Consider the following 13,100-nt stretch of genomic DNA (forward strand, 5'->3'; position numbering starts at 1 on the left):
CTGATTTTACAATTCCTGTGCAGCTCACTATCTAAAGTTGTTAAAAGTAGAAAATAAAACTACTACATTAAGCTTATTTACATGTTCAATGAAGAGTTGCCAGATTTTAGATCTAAGGTGGACTCCTGCAGCTCCAAATCTAAACTTTACCAGTTTGAGATGTTCCACTGAATTTAAGGACAGTGGGATGTAAAAAAAAAGAAAAAAAAAGAGAGGTTGGGCTTGTTTCTAACGTAGTAAGATTGATCTGCTAGTTTATACAATACGCATTTTTCCATCGAGTGCAGCGGACCGATCAGTTCCCCAAACAGTGACAGTAGTAGACCTGAAAAAATGTCACAACAGATCTGGTGAAGTTCTGAGAATCCCTGCAATAATCTTTAATTTCCAGTTTCATATTCTTTTTACTGCTTCTTTATTATACCCATCTTTTTATTGTGAAGCAACATTCAACTTTAATTTTAACTCCAATTTCAGCTTTTATTGCTAATCTTTACCTCCAGTCTAATATCTTTTACAAATGTGTTTCAGATTGATCTCTTTTAACTTTTATAAGTTGCTTCTTATCATCCTGTCTTTTCTATTGTAAGTATTGTTTGTGTGATTGTGTGATGGCTGCCACTACCACTATTACATTACTTGCTGCAAACGAATTGCCATTCGTGCACCTGATAAAGTCTAAAGTCTAAACATTGCACCTTCAGGCATTTGGAGGTTGAGCCAGACTGGTGGAGGTCCACAGTTCCTGACATCTTGTTGAGTTTTTTCTCCATGATGTTACACAAGGAAGCAGTGAGTTTTAGTTGTTGCCTTAAAATACATCTCCATGTCACTCAGATGCTGTGAATAGCCCCTTAAACAGCTATACCTTTATAATCTGGGTAAAAGTTCTGACTTTGAAGAAAGTAATACAAAAACCTTTCTCTCAATACTCGTGTTTAGATAATAGAAATCATTTTGGTTATTTTATCTGAGCTAAAACAGGAAAAGCTTAAGTTTAATTTCAGATGGTGAGAAATAAATGTTTTGTACCTTCTTATATAGCGTACACAATTGGCCTCAACTGTATTGCAAGTGTCTATTTGTGTTTATTCTTATGATACAACTAAAACTGAAAATGTGCTTATCCAAAAATGTGAATATTATACCAGACATGATGACTTGACAGTCTGTGATTCTCTAAGCTAGTGAGAGGAATGACTGGACTGTTGCTCAGGGGTCCTCAGTCGTCTCTTCAGAAGAAAGAACGTTTTTTATTTAATTTTAAACCAAGCTGCCAGAGTCTGGAGGGAGACTGGAGAGACACAGAAAAAAAGGTGCATCACGAAACATGCCACAACAGCTTGAGATCCAGTGTGAAGTTCTACGTTTGTTGGTGACTTGGGGGGCCATGTTAGTTGCTGGTGTTGGTCCAAAGTCAGATCCGCCGTGATGAGCTGCTGAAGAGCCTGATGGAGATGCTGTGTTTTTGTTTTTCACCAGGACTCGACCCCACACAGCCAAAAGTATCACGGTCTGGTTTAATCACGGCGGTATCACTGGGCTTGATTGATCGGCAGACTGGTCTGACCCAAACCCCACAGAGAACCTACGGAGTAGTGTCAGGAGGAAGATGAGCGACACCAGAACCAACAATGAAGACGAGCTGACGGCTGCCATTATGGTAAATATGGGCTTCCTGAACACCTCAGCAGATCCGCTCCATGCCGCGTGGCGCTGATGCCGTGATTCATGCAAAAGGAGCCCAAACGAAGTACTGACAGCATATAATGTACAGAACATGAGCGTTCACACTGAGCCTGGTTCTGGTTCTGCTGGAGGTTTTCCTCCCTGTTAAAGGGGAGTTTTCCTCTCCACTGTCGCTTCATGCATGCTCAGTATGAGGGATTGCTGCAAAGCCATCAACAATGCAGACGACTGTCCACTGTGGCTCTACGCTCTTTCAGGAGGAGTGAATGCTGCTTGGAGAGACTTGATGCAACCTGCTGGGTTTCCTTAGAGAGGAAACTTTCTGACCAACCTGGAGGATCTGATGGAGTCTGACTTTGGAAAGAACCTTAAGGTGGCATGAGTTGAGAATTGGTGCTAGATAAATTAAATTGAACTGAAAGTTCATACCCATATTAGAATGATCAAAGTCCAGACCCAATTTAGAGCTAATTTTGATTATATTTGAATATTTGTTATTTTTTTCTTCCTATTTTCATTGCTAATAATTGTGTTTGCTGCTGTCACACCCAATTTTCCCCTTTGCAGGACAATAAAGGAATTCTTACCTTATGTTACTCAAATTTGTTTGAGAGTCTGTGGCAAGAATTTAAAAAAATGCGATTCACAGACACTCTCCATCCAGTCTGAACGAGCCTAAGCTATTTCCAAATGAGAAATTAGCAAATCTTTTAGCCATCAGCAATGCAGACGACTGTCCACTGTGGCTCTACGCTCTTTCAGGAGGAGTGAATGCTGCTTGGAGAGACTTGATGCAACCTGCTGGGTTTCCTTAGAGAGGAAACCTTCTGACCAACCTGGAGGATTTGATGGAGTCTGACTTTGGAAAGAGCCTTGAGATGACATGATGAGAATTGGTGCTATATAAATAAACTGAACTGAAACTGAAACTGAGTTTCATCCCAGTTAAATGAGTTAGAACCCAACCTCCACGATGCACACACTCATGCTGCTGTCTCCACAAATTAAGCTTGCGGCACGTGTGAGGGTGTTATGACTGACACCTGGTAATGAGCAGGCCATCGTCAGCAAGCGAAACGGGTGAAACGGGGTCAGATGAGAAGAGTGAGGGGGTTACTGGGGCCACAGGTCAGAGGTCAAGGCCTCCTCATGGGAGTGGGGTTTGCTTTAAACGGCAGGGGCACCCCTAACATTAAGGAACGGGGTGACACAGGGGAATATGGGGGGGTACCCCAACAGGGAATTGGCGTGTGTCACAGCCAGCTGGGGTTAAGATATTAAATAAAGGAATATTCATGCTCATTTCGGCTGTCAGGAAGAAACTGCCGCCAGATGGAAGACAGCTTGATTTATGCCCATTTGGTTGTTTGACCCAATAACTGCAAAGATACATCGTCACGTTGTGTACCAGCGCAGCGCAGCTTGCATGAAACTCTAAAATGTAGCTTTTCTGAAAAAGCCGAAACAAAAAAAAAAAGACGTGAGCAACCTCATCCAAAAAAAACCGTGTTGGACAGATCTGCAGAATATCCGTTTTCTGACATTCCCACTCCGCCAACGTTTCCGAACCGACGTGAGCGTGCCCGTACGTGCAGACGCTATCAAACGAGGACAGCTGCGTCGGCCATTTTAGCTGTGCATTGGTGCTTTTTTTTTTTTTTTTTTTTTTTTGTGTCTATCGGCACACGCCTGACTTGCCTGTTCACTGACGCAGCATCGGCGAGCCCACAACCATAAATACTGCATGGCCTCAAAAAATAGGGGGGGATGCAGGCAATGAGGGAAGAGGAAGTACAGGGGAGGAAAGGGGATCAGGAGGAAACAACAAGGAGGGTGGGAAAGCACAGGTTGTTAAGATGAAGGGCGGCTGGGAGGGGGTGTTGAAGAAAGGAACAGAGGAGCGGGGAAGACGGGGAGAAGGGAGGACGAGGAACAAGAGGAGATAGTGACTAAGAGATAAAAGAGGAGTGGATGTGAGTGTGTTTGTGCGATGAGCGGATGGCCTGAGGGAGCGGCCGAGTCAGCGTGCCGCTCTGCGGATGTACCGAAGGGGCTCCGGGCCGTTTGCTCACTCACTCACCCCCTTCACTCTGCTCGCTGCAAAGAGGACAAGGGTGGAGGGGGTGTAGGTGAACCTGGCAAGGTGGGGGAGGATGAAATAATGGGCAAACATAATGAGAGCAAAAAAAAAAAAAAAAAAAAAGAGGGGGGGGAGGAAAGCCAGAAAAAGGGGTGAGATACAAGATGACAAAATATGTGAAGCATTATAAAAGAGCAATAGGGCAAAAAAAAAGGGGGCAACAGAAAAAGACCAGAGGGTTGCAACTGATGCAAAGATGCGATGACAGGATGACAGAGGGGAGCTGCACCAAATGATCCATTTTCCGCTGCTCAGCTGCATACTTTGAAGAACCCAATAAGGGAGACAGGACCTACAGGCCTCTGAAAGTGTAGAATCACAGAACAATAAACAGCATTAAAAAAAAAAAAGCAAAGCTACCGTTTGGCCTAATGTGCCCATTTCTTCTCATGTGCGTGAGGAAGTTCGTTAAAGTGCAGCGACGTGTATTTGTTTCTGATTAAAAAAAAACAAAACCTTTTTCAGTCATGATGATGAAACGGCACCGCTGTGACCCTTTGACACAAGGAAGCCACTTTGTTGACAGTTTGTTTGTGCCGGAGAACGGTGCATGAGCCCATGTGAAGGTATGCTGCTGAGGGCTTGTCAAAACACAGACATAAGAAACTTATGATATGGAAGCGTGTTGAATCGAGGGGGGTAGTGTCGGGGGGGTGGGTTTATGCAACATCCTAGGGAAGCCAGCGGATTGAGACTAGCGTTGCTGAATATGGAAAGAGGGCACACAGCAAAGGCTGCTGGGAGTTTCTGATTGGCTGCTAATGTTGCTATCCAGGCTGGGATTGGTGGAGCTGACGCAGCCCGACATCACGTTGTCGGGACTAAACCCTTTTGAACTAAGGCAAAGCAGCAGAGGCACAGATATCAAAACGCATACACCCCGCGCCCACGTGCACATGCATGCACACATTTGCAGCCGAAACGCATTGCATTGCGCCTAAATCGGCACCTATGTTCCAGTCGCATGCCAACACCGATCATTAAATAAACCTGGCCTCCGTGCTGATGCACATCAGGAGGAAACAGAATTGCTAATGCTCTCCGGCTTTTCTCCACACACACACACACACACACACACACACACACACCATCTCAAGTGAGTCTACGCAGGTCAAAGCGGAAAGAGAAAACTTCTTTAATTTCTTCATTCTCTTTTAAGCCCGGCTCCAAGGTGGACGGAATAAATTGAAGCTTAAGCATGCATGAAGGCACAGCCGGCGGCCCGCTTTCCACCACTCCACGCTACATTTGTCAAATCAGAAGAATTTCGACTGCACGTGAACCCCGGATCTGAGAGCATAGGAACGGCACGGATTCACATTTAAGTCACGCGTGAGGAGCAGAGCTTCTAAAAAAAAAAAAGAAAAAAAAACATTAGCACTCTTCGGTTTGTGGTGATTTTGCAATACGTCGTCTGGTTTTAGCTGTGACCAACAAAACGGGGCGCGTAGAAAATTAGCTGCAGGCTATTGATAAAACATGAGATGAGACAAGGCAGTGTGATCTGTGAAATGCCCGACTACTTTGGCCTGGCTGCCTCTGCCCTGTGGCATGTCGGCTCAACTCTGTCTGCGACTTTGCTTGTGGTACGATGTGTCTCTTCCCTCGGCGACTGTGAAGAGGGGACTAATCTCTTCTAATCAGGAGAATGTGGTTCTCAGATAAAACCAAAAAAAAAAAATAAAAAAAAAAAGTCTACATCTTCCCCTGCCTCTTGTCATAATCATACTGAACAATGGGTTAGCCTAAATGTGACTAGATGCACATATAAAAAACCCTCAGAACTGATTATTTTGATTTATTTTAGGGGACCTGGCATTAGTAGTTATAACCCACGAATGTCGTCACATTTTGACATAATGCAACCATAACATTCAAAGTACTTTGCGTTGGTTTTTGCGTGACAGACCAACGCAAAGCACTGCATGACTGTAAAATCGAAGGAAAGCAGTATATGGTTTGGAAGATTTTGTACGAATAAAAATCTGAAAGGTGTGGCATGCATTTGTATCCACTCCCACTAAGCCTTCTGCGGTACGTTTCTCCCAGCTTTGCACATCTAGAAAAAAAAAAATTAGCTTTTTTCCCCCTCATTCTTCATTACAGATTAGCTCAGCCTCAGTCAGATTAGATGGAGAGCATTTGTCAACATCGGTTTTCAACACTGCCACAGGTTCTCAAACTAATGTAGGTCTGGGCTCTGACTAGGACGTTTTAACACGTGAACACGCTTTGATCTAAACCATCTTATTGTGTGTTCAGGGAAGGAGCAGCGCTCTCTAGTCTTTTGCAGCCCTTTATGTTTTCATCCCGTATTTAACTCCACCGATCTTCCCATCAACTGTGACTAGTTTCCGTGCACATCTCAAAGCATGATGGGATGCTGCGTTTAAGGTGATGTGTAGTGTTGGCTTCTCTACCACACATAAGTGTTTTGGCCGTAGGCTAAAAAACAAAGTTAACTTTGGTCTCATCTGACCAAAGCTCCTTCTTCCATGTATTTGCTTTGTTCCTGAGACAGCTTGAGGCTTTTTTTCAAAAATGTCTCTGTTCTTGCCCGTCGTCACTAAAAGGCCAGAATTATGGAGCGTACTACTAATTGTTCTCCTGTTGGCGCAGTCTCCCACCTGAGCTGCGGATCTTGGCAGCTCCATCATAGCTATTGAGAGATTTGAATTACACAAAGATGGCATCTGTTAAATAAATGGCTCCTGAAGGCGCTGGATTTTCTTTAGTGGTGTCAGAGTAAAAGGGGCTTTATACCAATGCACTCAGGAGTTAAACATCTTGAAAACGTTGCATCCTTGTCCTTCCGCTTTGCAGCAATGTGCTATGACATCCCTAAGAAATACATTGACGTTTGTAATTGTAAATTGATAAACTGCGGGAAAAGGCTCAAGAGATGCGACTACTTTTGCGAGGCGCTTTATGAGAGGGTGACAGGAACTGAACGGGGTGCGTGTGCCTCTTTCGAGGCTGCAGGTCGGGGCCTATGAATCTTTGATCCGTTTCTCCTTGTTCCGCCCCTCCGTACATTCAATATGAGTGAGCAGAGTGCCACTTTGCCCGTTCCTGCCATCTCACACACGCACGCACGCACGCACGCATACACCCTCCATGTGTCCTCCTGGTGCATTAATGTTCTTACATCACCTCCTCCAGTGAGCACAGAAAACAAGAGCGCACCAGACTCTAAGAGATGGAGAGATGGCTTTTAGAGGGGGGGGATGGGTCCGCTGTGCACGTGTGGGTGGCAAATATGTGGCAGGCTTCACAATAATGCAGCAGTGTGTATCATAAGCCAAACATTTACATCTTTTGAAGATTGTACTCTAAAATATCCAGCTTTTTTTTTTTTATTAATGGGACTGAGTTCAATAAAATGAGTTATCTCCAGACATGCTTTGCATCATTTGTAGCAAATGCAAAAGCCGTTTCTTTTTTTTTTTTTTACTAGATAAAATGCAAGATGCACAGATGCTAAGGAAGACTTTTTCACAATTTTGGCTTGAATGTGCACCATAGTGGCGTGCACCACCATGGATGGCTGGGTCTCAGACACATTAACGCTGTCTGGCATTGACTTACACCCATGAGACCTTCCCCCCACCGCAACATGCACGAGCGCATGCCTGGGCATCATCCTTCTGCTCTAATACACCCTGTGCCCCCTTGGGATGGGTCCTACCCGGGGTGACCGGGGTCGTTTGCCTGTGCGCTCCTACCTTGTGTCGGATCGTGGTTCTCCCAAAAGTGTCTGAGGAGCTCCTCAAGGCTGACGTCTTGAGGGGAGAAGACCACCCTCACCACCTCCGTGTGGGCTGTCAGACCTGGGAGGGAATCACAAATGTGCATTATTCAAAACGAAGCGGTCAAAAAAAAAGTGGTGCGGATCACACATCCACCGTCTTCACCGGCCCTTTTCTATCACAAACCCTGAAAATATTTTGATTCACACCGGAAAAAAAATCGAAGGAAATTTAACGTGGTTTCATAGCGTCCAGACTGTTCGTGTCATTGAGTGCATGCACCACAGGTAGAAAACATTCAGGCTGAATCCACTATGAGCTGTGGTATTTCTCATGGCACCAGGGGAGACGGAGAGAAACCGAGGGAGGCGCAGAGAGAAGGAGAAAGAAGGCAAAGTAAAAGATGGAGCCTGTGGTGGAGGTTGCCAAAAGCTCACAGATACTCATTCCTGTTTGCAGCTGCCAGGATACCGAACCCTCAGCGAGCTGCCTGCAGGCGTTCTCTCACTGAAGCTATCATATGTTCTGTATGTGCATCTGCGCATGTTTACAGCACAAAGGGTATTTGCACATTTCTTGACAGTACCTTGCTTTTTTTTTTTTTAGTATATGAAGCATTACCTAAAATGTGTGGGTACCGGCCATGCAGACCGACACAATACAGTTCCTAGAAGATTACCAAGCTCACATTGAAAGCAATATTCAGAGTTATTTATCTTATTACTTGCTACCAATACTGGAGAAAAGAAAGTCAATTACTGAAAATGTGAAAGACACTAAAAAAAAAAAAAAACTCAACCTGCATATGATCGTCTCAAAAAGAAAGTAGTCTATAACAGCTGCCTGCCAACAAATGAATGGGAATTTATTGTTTGCACGTGTTTGTACTGAAATGACAGTATGTAAGCGTTAAATAAACCAAACAGGAGTGAGTGACACAGCTGCAGAGACAGCAACCACTATCCGAAAGCAAAAAAAAAGAAATTTGCAGCAAAAGCTGCTGTAACGGTCTTTTGGGGAAAAGGTGAGCGCGTGCCGCGGCTCTCGGAGCTTGTCCCACACGAAAGGGGGCGAAAGGCTGCGGAGCGACAAGGATCAAGACCACTAAAGCTGCCAGAGCTCCAGCGTTCTCCGCTGAAGGACCATCCAGCGAGTCAACAAATCCGCCTGCCCCACAAACACCCACCCTGTTTTTACTTAAACTGCTCTCCTCCACTGACAAACAAGCACTGCAGCTCTGGACACCAATTATTATGGATTATTTGCTCAGGAAAAATAATATAAGATAATTTATGTGTCTACTTGTAAAAGAAACAGTGTTGTCCTGTTTCTGTTTGTTTTTGTTGTGTTTTTTTTTTTTAAAGAATAATGTGTAGAGTAAGATATATATGAAAGGGAGTAGGGTCACATAAATATTTACTCTGCCTACCTCCTTTTCAATCATATTAAGTGAAAATGTCTCATGGTGTATGAATGTAAAGTTAGTATGTCTGAAATAAATAAACCAACCAAGAAGTTAAAAGGAGGAAAATTACTTTTGATAAAAGGTTTTTACATTTTTTAGGGAGGTTTAGAGCTTTTGCATTTTTTCCAAGAAGTTTTGATGATCCAATGAGCTGCTGAAGTGTTAAGTTCTCACATCTTAAAACTACTTTTTTTTGTTATTTCAAATGGCAGGTTTTTGTTATATAAAAAAATGCTACCATAATAAATCAGTTCAAAGCTCATGTGAAATTTATCCTGTACAACTGAACTGCAAAACAAACAAACCTGCTACAAGGGGGAAAAAATGAAAAGGTGCAAAAATAATACCCTGAACACCTTTTGAATTGTATATATTTATGAACTTTTCCCCCCAAACAACAATGATTTCTTTACAATAAACTTGTTCATGTATAGCGTCCCATAACATCAAACTTAAACTAAGTTTTGCGCTTAAAAGCACGACTATATTAATAACCCGATGCGATCAGGGATTGCTTCACAATCAGAGACAGTTGGCATAATAAATTTACTGGACTGCATTTTACTGTAGCTAGGACTGAATCAGACTATGTTTAATTAAAAGGAATGTGTTTAATGTAAAGTGAATCTGTTTATATGATTTTACTGAATTAACTTGATAATTCTGGATTAAATTGGATCTGCTTGCCTTTTGAAGTGCCTGGAGATAACACCTGTGATATGTCGTTATATAGATAAACAGAACTGAATTATATGTATAAAGTCCCACCTCCAGGGCCAAAAATAAAGAAAATAAAACACTATCTATGCATTCACAAGTAAAAAAAAAAAAAAAAAAAAAAAGCAGTATTTAGAATACTAAATATGACGAGACTGAACTAAAAATGAATAAAAATGGGCCTCAGTTCAGTCAGATGGCAACACCAAAGCAAGAAAATAGGTTTCCTTTTAGCAAACATGAGCTAATACAGGCAGTAACTTTAATATGACTGATATATTCAGCAACTACATATATGTGGTTTTTAGTTTGAATGTTTAAATGCTTTTTATCTAAATATTCACATTATCAAAAACAGTCAGATGCGATTAAAACCGGATCTGCACGTTAACGCTCACATCGACAGGCAGGCAGCTGAGCGGCCAAATGTGCAGGAAAAGGATCTGCCTGAAACTAAAGTGTCTAACCTGAATTATATGTATACAGTCCCACCTCCAGCAGGGCCAAAAATGGATAAAATAAAAACACTATCTATGCATTCACAAATAAAAAAAACTGAGTTTTTAGAATGCTAAATATGACGAGGCTGAACTGAAAATTGATAGAAATGGGCCTCAGTTCAGTCAGATGGCAACTCCAAAGCTAGAAGTTGGAATGTATAAATGTTATTTATCTAAATATTCACATTATCAAAAGGTGCCTGAAACAAAAGTGTCTAACCTGGGAATGGATTCAGCAGCTTTAATTTAAAAAACTAACAGTAGTTATATTCCTCATCATCAGCCTCTGGGTTTGTCTCTTCAGCTGCTCATCCATGTCACTAGCACTGCTACAGTTGGTAATAAAAAAAGAGAAACTTACAAACCACATAAGGCTCAGTTTATCGATACCTAACTTCACTACAAAAAGGGAACTAAAAGTAAGAAACATTTTCTTGAAATTGGTGTATTTGCCCTTGATTTAAGCAGGTAAGTAAGATGATCTACCAATGAAATAGGATTTTTGCACTTAAAATAGAAACAATTCATCTACATCATCTTGTTTCATGTGCATTATCTCTAATTATCTTATTTTAGCGGTAACAACACTCATTCCATATGCAGATCATCTTATTTACCTGCTCAAATCAAGAACAAACAAACTCATTTCAAGAAAATTGTACTTACTCTCAGTTCCCTTTTTGCAGTGAATAACTTCGGTCTGATTTAGACCATTTCAGTGGCAGAAGCATTGAGAAACTTTAAGAGCTTTAGGGAATAATCAGATTCTTTATTTGACCCATTTGTTAGAAAATAGTAGAACAAACAACATCCACTGTTGACTGGAGCTGAACTGGTGTCTATTCCCCTCGCCCTCCATCGTTTTGTGAATTAAATTATCTCTTTGGTAGATCTATACCTTTCCGTGCAGAGATAATCTCTGCAAAGAGCACCACACTGCAAAAACAGATCTAGAAATAAGCAAAATGTTCTTAAACATAGTGTTTTTGTCCTTAATTTGAGCAGGTAAATAAGATCAGCTGCCAATGGAATGAATATCTTGACCCCTTAAATTAAGATAATTAGATATCCTGCACTTGAAATAAGATGATGGAGATGAATTGTTCGTATTTTTTTAAGAAAATTGTACTTATTTTTAGTTCCGTTTTTGCAGTGCAGGACCAGGTTATTGGGAGTCAGATGTTTCTGCTCTGTGTGCAAATCTTCTACCACTGATTTTGGACAAATGAGGCATAGAAAAAACAAATATCAATAAAAAGATTACTGACTGCAATGTTACATACCAGCAGTGAACATTGTTTCGGGTGTTTGGCTACTTTGATATTTTACATACGGTCTAAAAATATTTTCCTGAAAATAAACAGGAAAAAAAAGCAAATTTATAATTACCTGCTAACCTTTTCTCTCACTTTAGATTTTGTTTAACGTCATGCAGTTCTAAACTGCGGGTTTTCAATTTTACCTGATTGCAGCGTATAGGTGATCACTGCGTGTGTAACCTCTGTCATGCAACCAGAGGATTCTGTTTTTACGTGGCACAGACTTGTCTCTCCAGCTGCATATGAACGCTTCAGGCCCTGAGCTACGGTGCAGCCGCCATATTCTGTGTAACTACTGAACGTTTAGTGAAAAAATAGTAAATTCTGCAGGACCGCTGCACCTGGCATGCTATAAAACAGCTGGGTGGAAGACCTTTGAGCTCACTGACACGCCATATACTGTCTCAATAAACTACAGAAGGCCATATTATTGCCTGGATCATTTCAGCCAGCTTCTTGGTAACTAGCATTCATCCTTCCATAGCTTTGCGTTTTGTTTTGCAAATATCTGGCGCATTAGACTGTGCTTGTGCTGTAAATGAGGTGAATTATGCTGATTGATAATAACAGCATCCCCTCCGTCTCTGTATGCACAAAGAGAAATTCTGACAGCACCTCAGCCTCCCCCTGTTTCTGTCAGTCAGACCGTCCACCTCTCTGCCTGTCCTTCCTCTCCTCTCCCGTCTCTGCTGACGTTTCCATCAGCCCTCTCTTTCTGTCTGTCCTGCCACGCCGGCGCTGACAGCTCCTCGGCCGCATGCCGTCGCGGCGTTCTGCTCGGTCATGGCCACTGGAGCGACGCCTGCACTCTTTCAGCAGATGGACAGGACCCGCGCCTTTTTCTCACGCTCCCCCTTCCCCCAGCCTTAGAAAGTTTATTTCGTTCATTCCTTCACTTGCTGCATCACTTAGACCCCGCTTTTCACTCCTCCTTCCTCCGTCCCCATCTTCCTACACAGATGAGCGTCCTGTTTCTGAGAGGCTGACTCGGACAGCAACAGGGGGAGACGGCTGACACACTGCAAAAACGGATCTAAAAATAAATAAAATGTTCTTAAAGTTAGTGTATTTATTACTTGATTTGAGCAGGTAAATAAGATTATCTGCCAATGGAATGAGTATTTTGACCCCTAAAATAAGATAATTAGACATACTGCACTTGAAATAAGATGATTGAGATGAATTGTTCCTATTTTAAGTGCAAAATTCTTATTCCATTGGCAAATCATCTTATTTACCTGCTCAAATCAAGGACAAATACACATATTTTAAGAACATTTTACTTATTTCTAGTTCCGTTTCTGCAGTGCAGGAACTGTGTGAAACATTTTGCTCAAAATCCCAAAGCTTCCCGTCACGAAGACCCCAAACTACCAGGGTTAGCATCACCGGAGCCGGATGATTTCCATTATACGTCAGCTTTCTACAGGAATCTGTTTCTTTAGAGAGTGCTGCTCTGGAGGTTAGCGTAAGGCCGCAAGTCCCCCGGGTTGGAATCCCACAGATTGCCCCTCTGGGTCC

At 42.4% G+C, this 13,100-nt stretch overlaps 1 protein-coding gene across 2 annotated transcripts in view; it reads right to left on the reverse strand.

Moving 5' to 3' along the window:
* The window catches only part of si:ch1073-358c10.1 (mitochondrial peptide methionine sulfoxide reductase), a 61,141-nt gene that overhangs the window by 30,842 nt on the left and 17,199 nt on the right, over positions 1–13,100 (reverse strand). For both annotated transcript variants that reach the window (XM_012864592.3, XM_036150789.1), the window contains exon 4: positions 7,555–7,659. In XM_012864592.3, coding sequence (XP_012720046.2) covers positions 7,555–7,659 — 105 coding nt within the window. The remainder of the gene's footprint in view (positions 1–7,554; positions 7,660–13,100) is intronic.

This window comes from Fundulus heteroclitus, chromosome 19 (assembly GCF_011125445.2).
Source record: "Fundulus heteroclitus isolate FHET01 chromosome 19, MU-UCD_Fhet_4.1, whole genome shotgun sequence".
Taxonomy (NCBI): Eukaryota; Metazoa; Chordata; class Actinopteri; order Cyprinodontiformes; family Fundulidae; genus Fundulus; species Fundulus heteroclitus.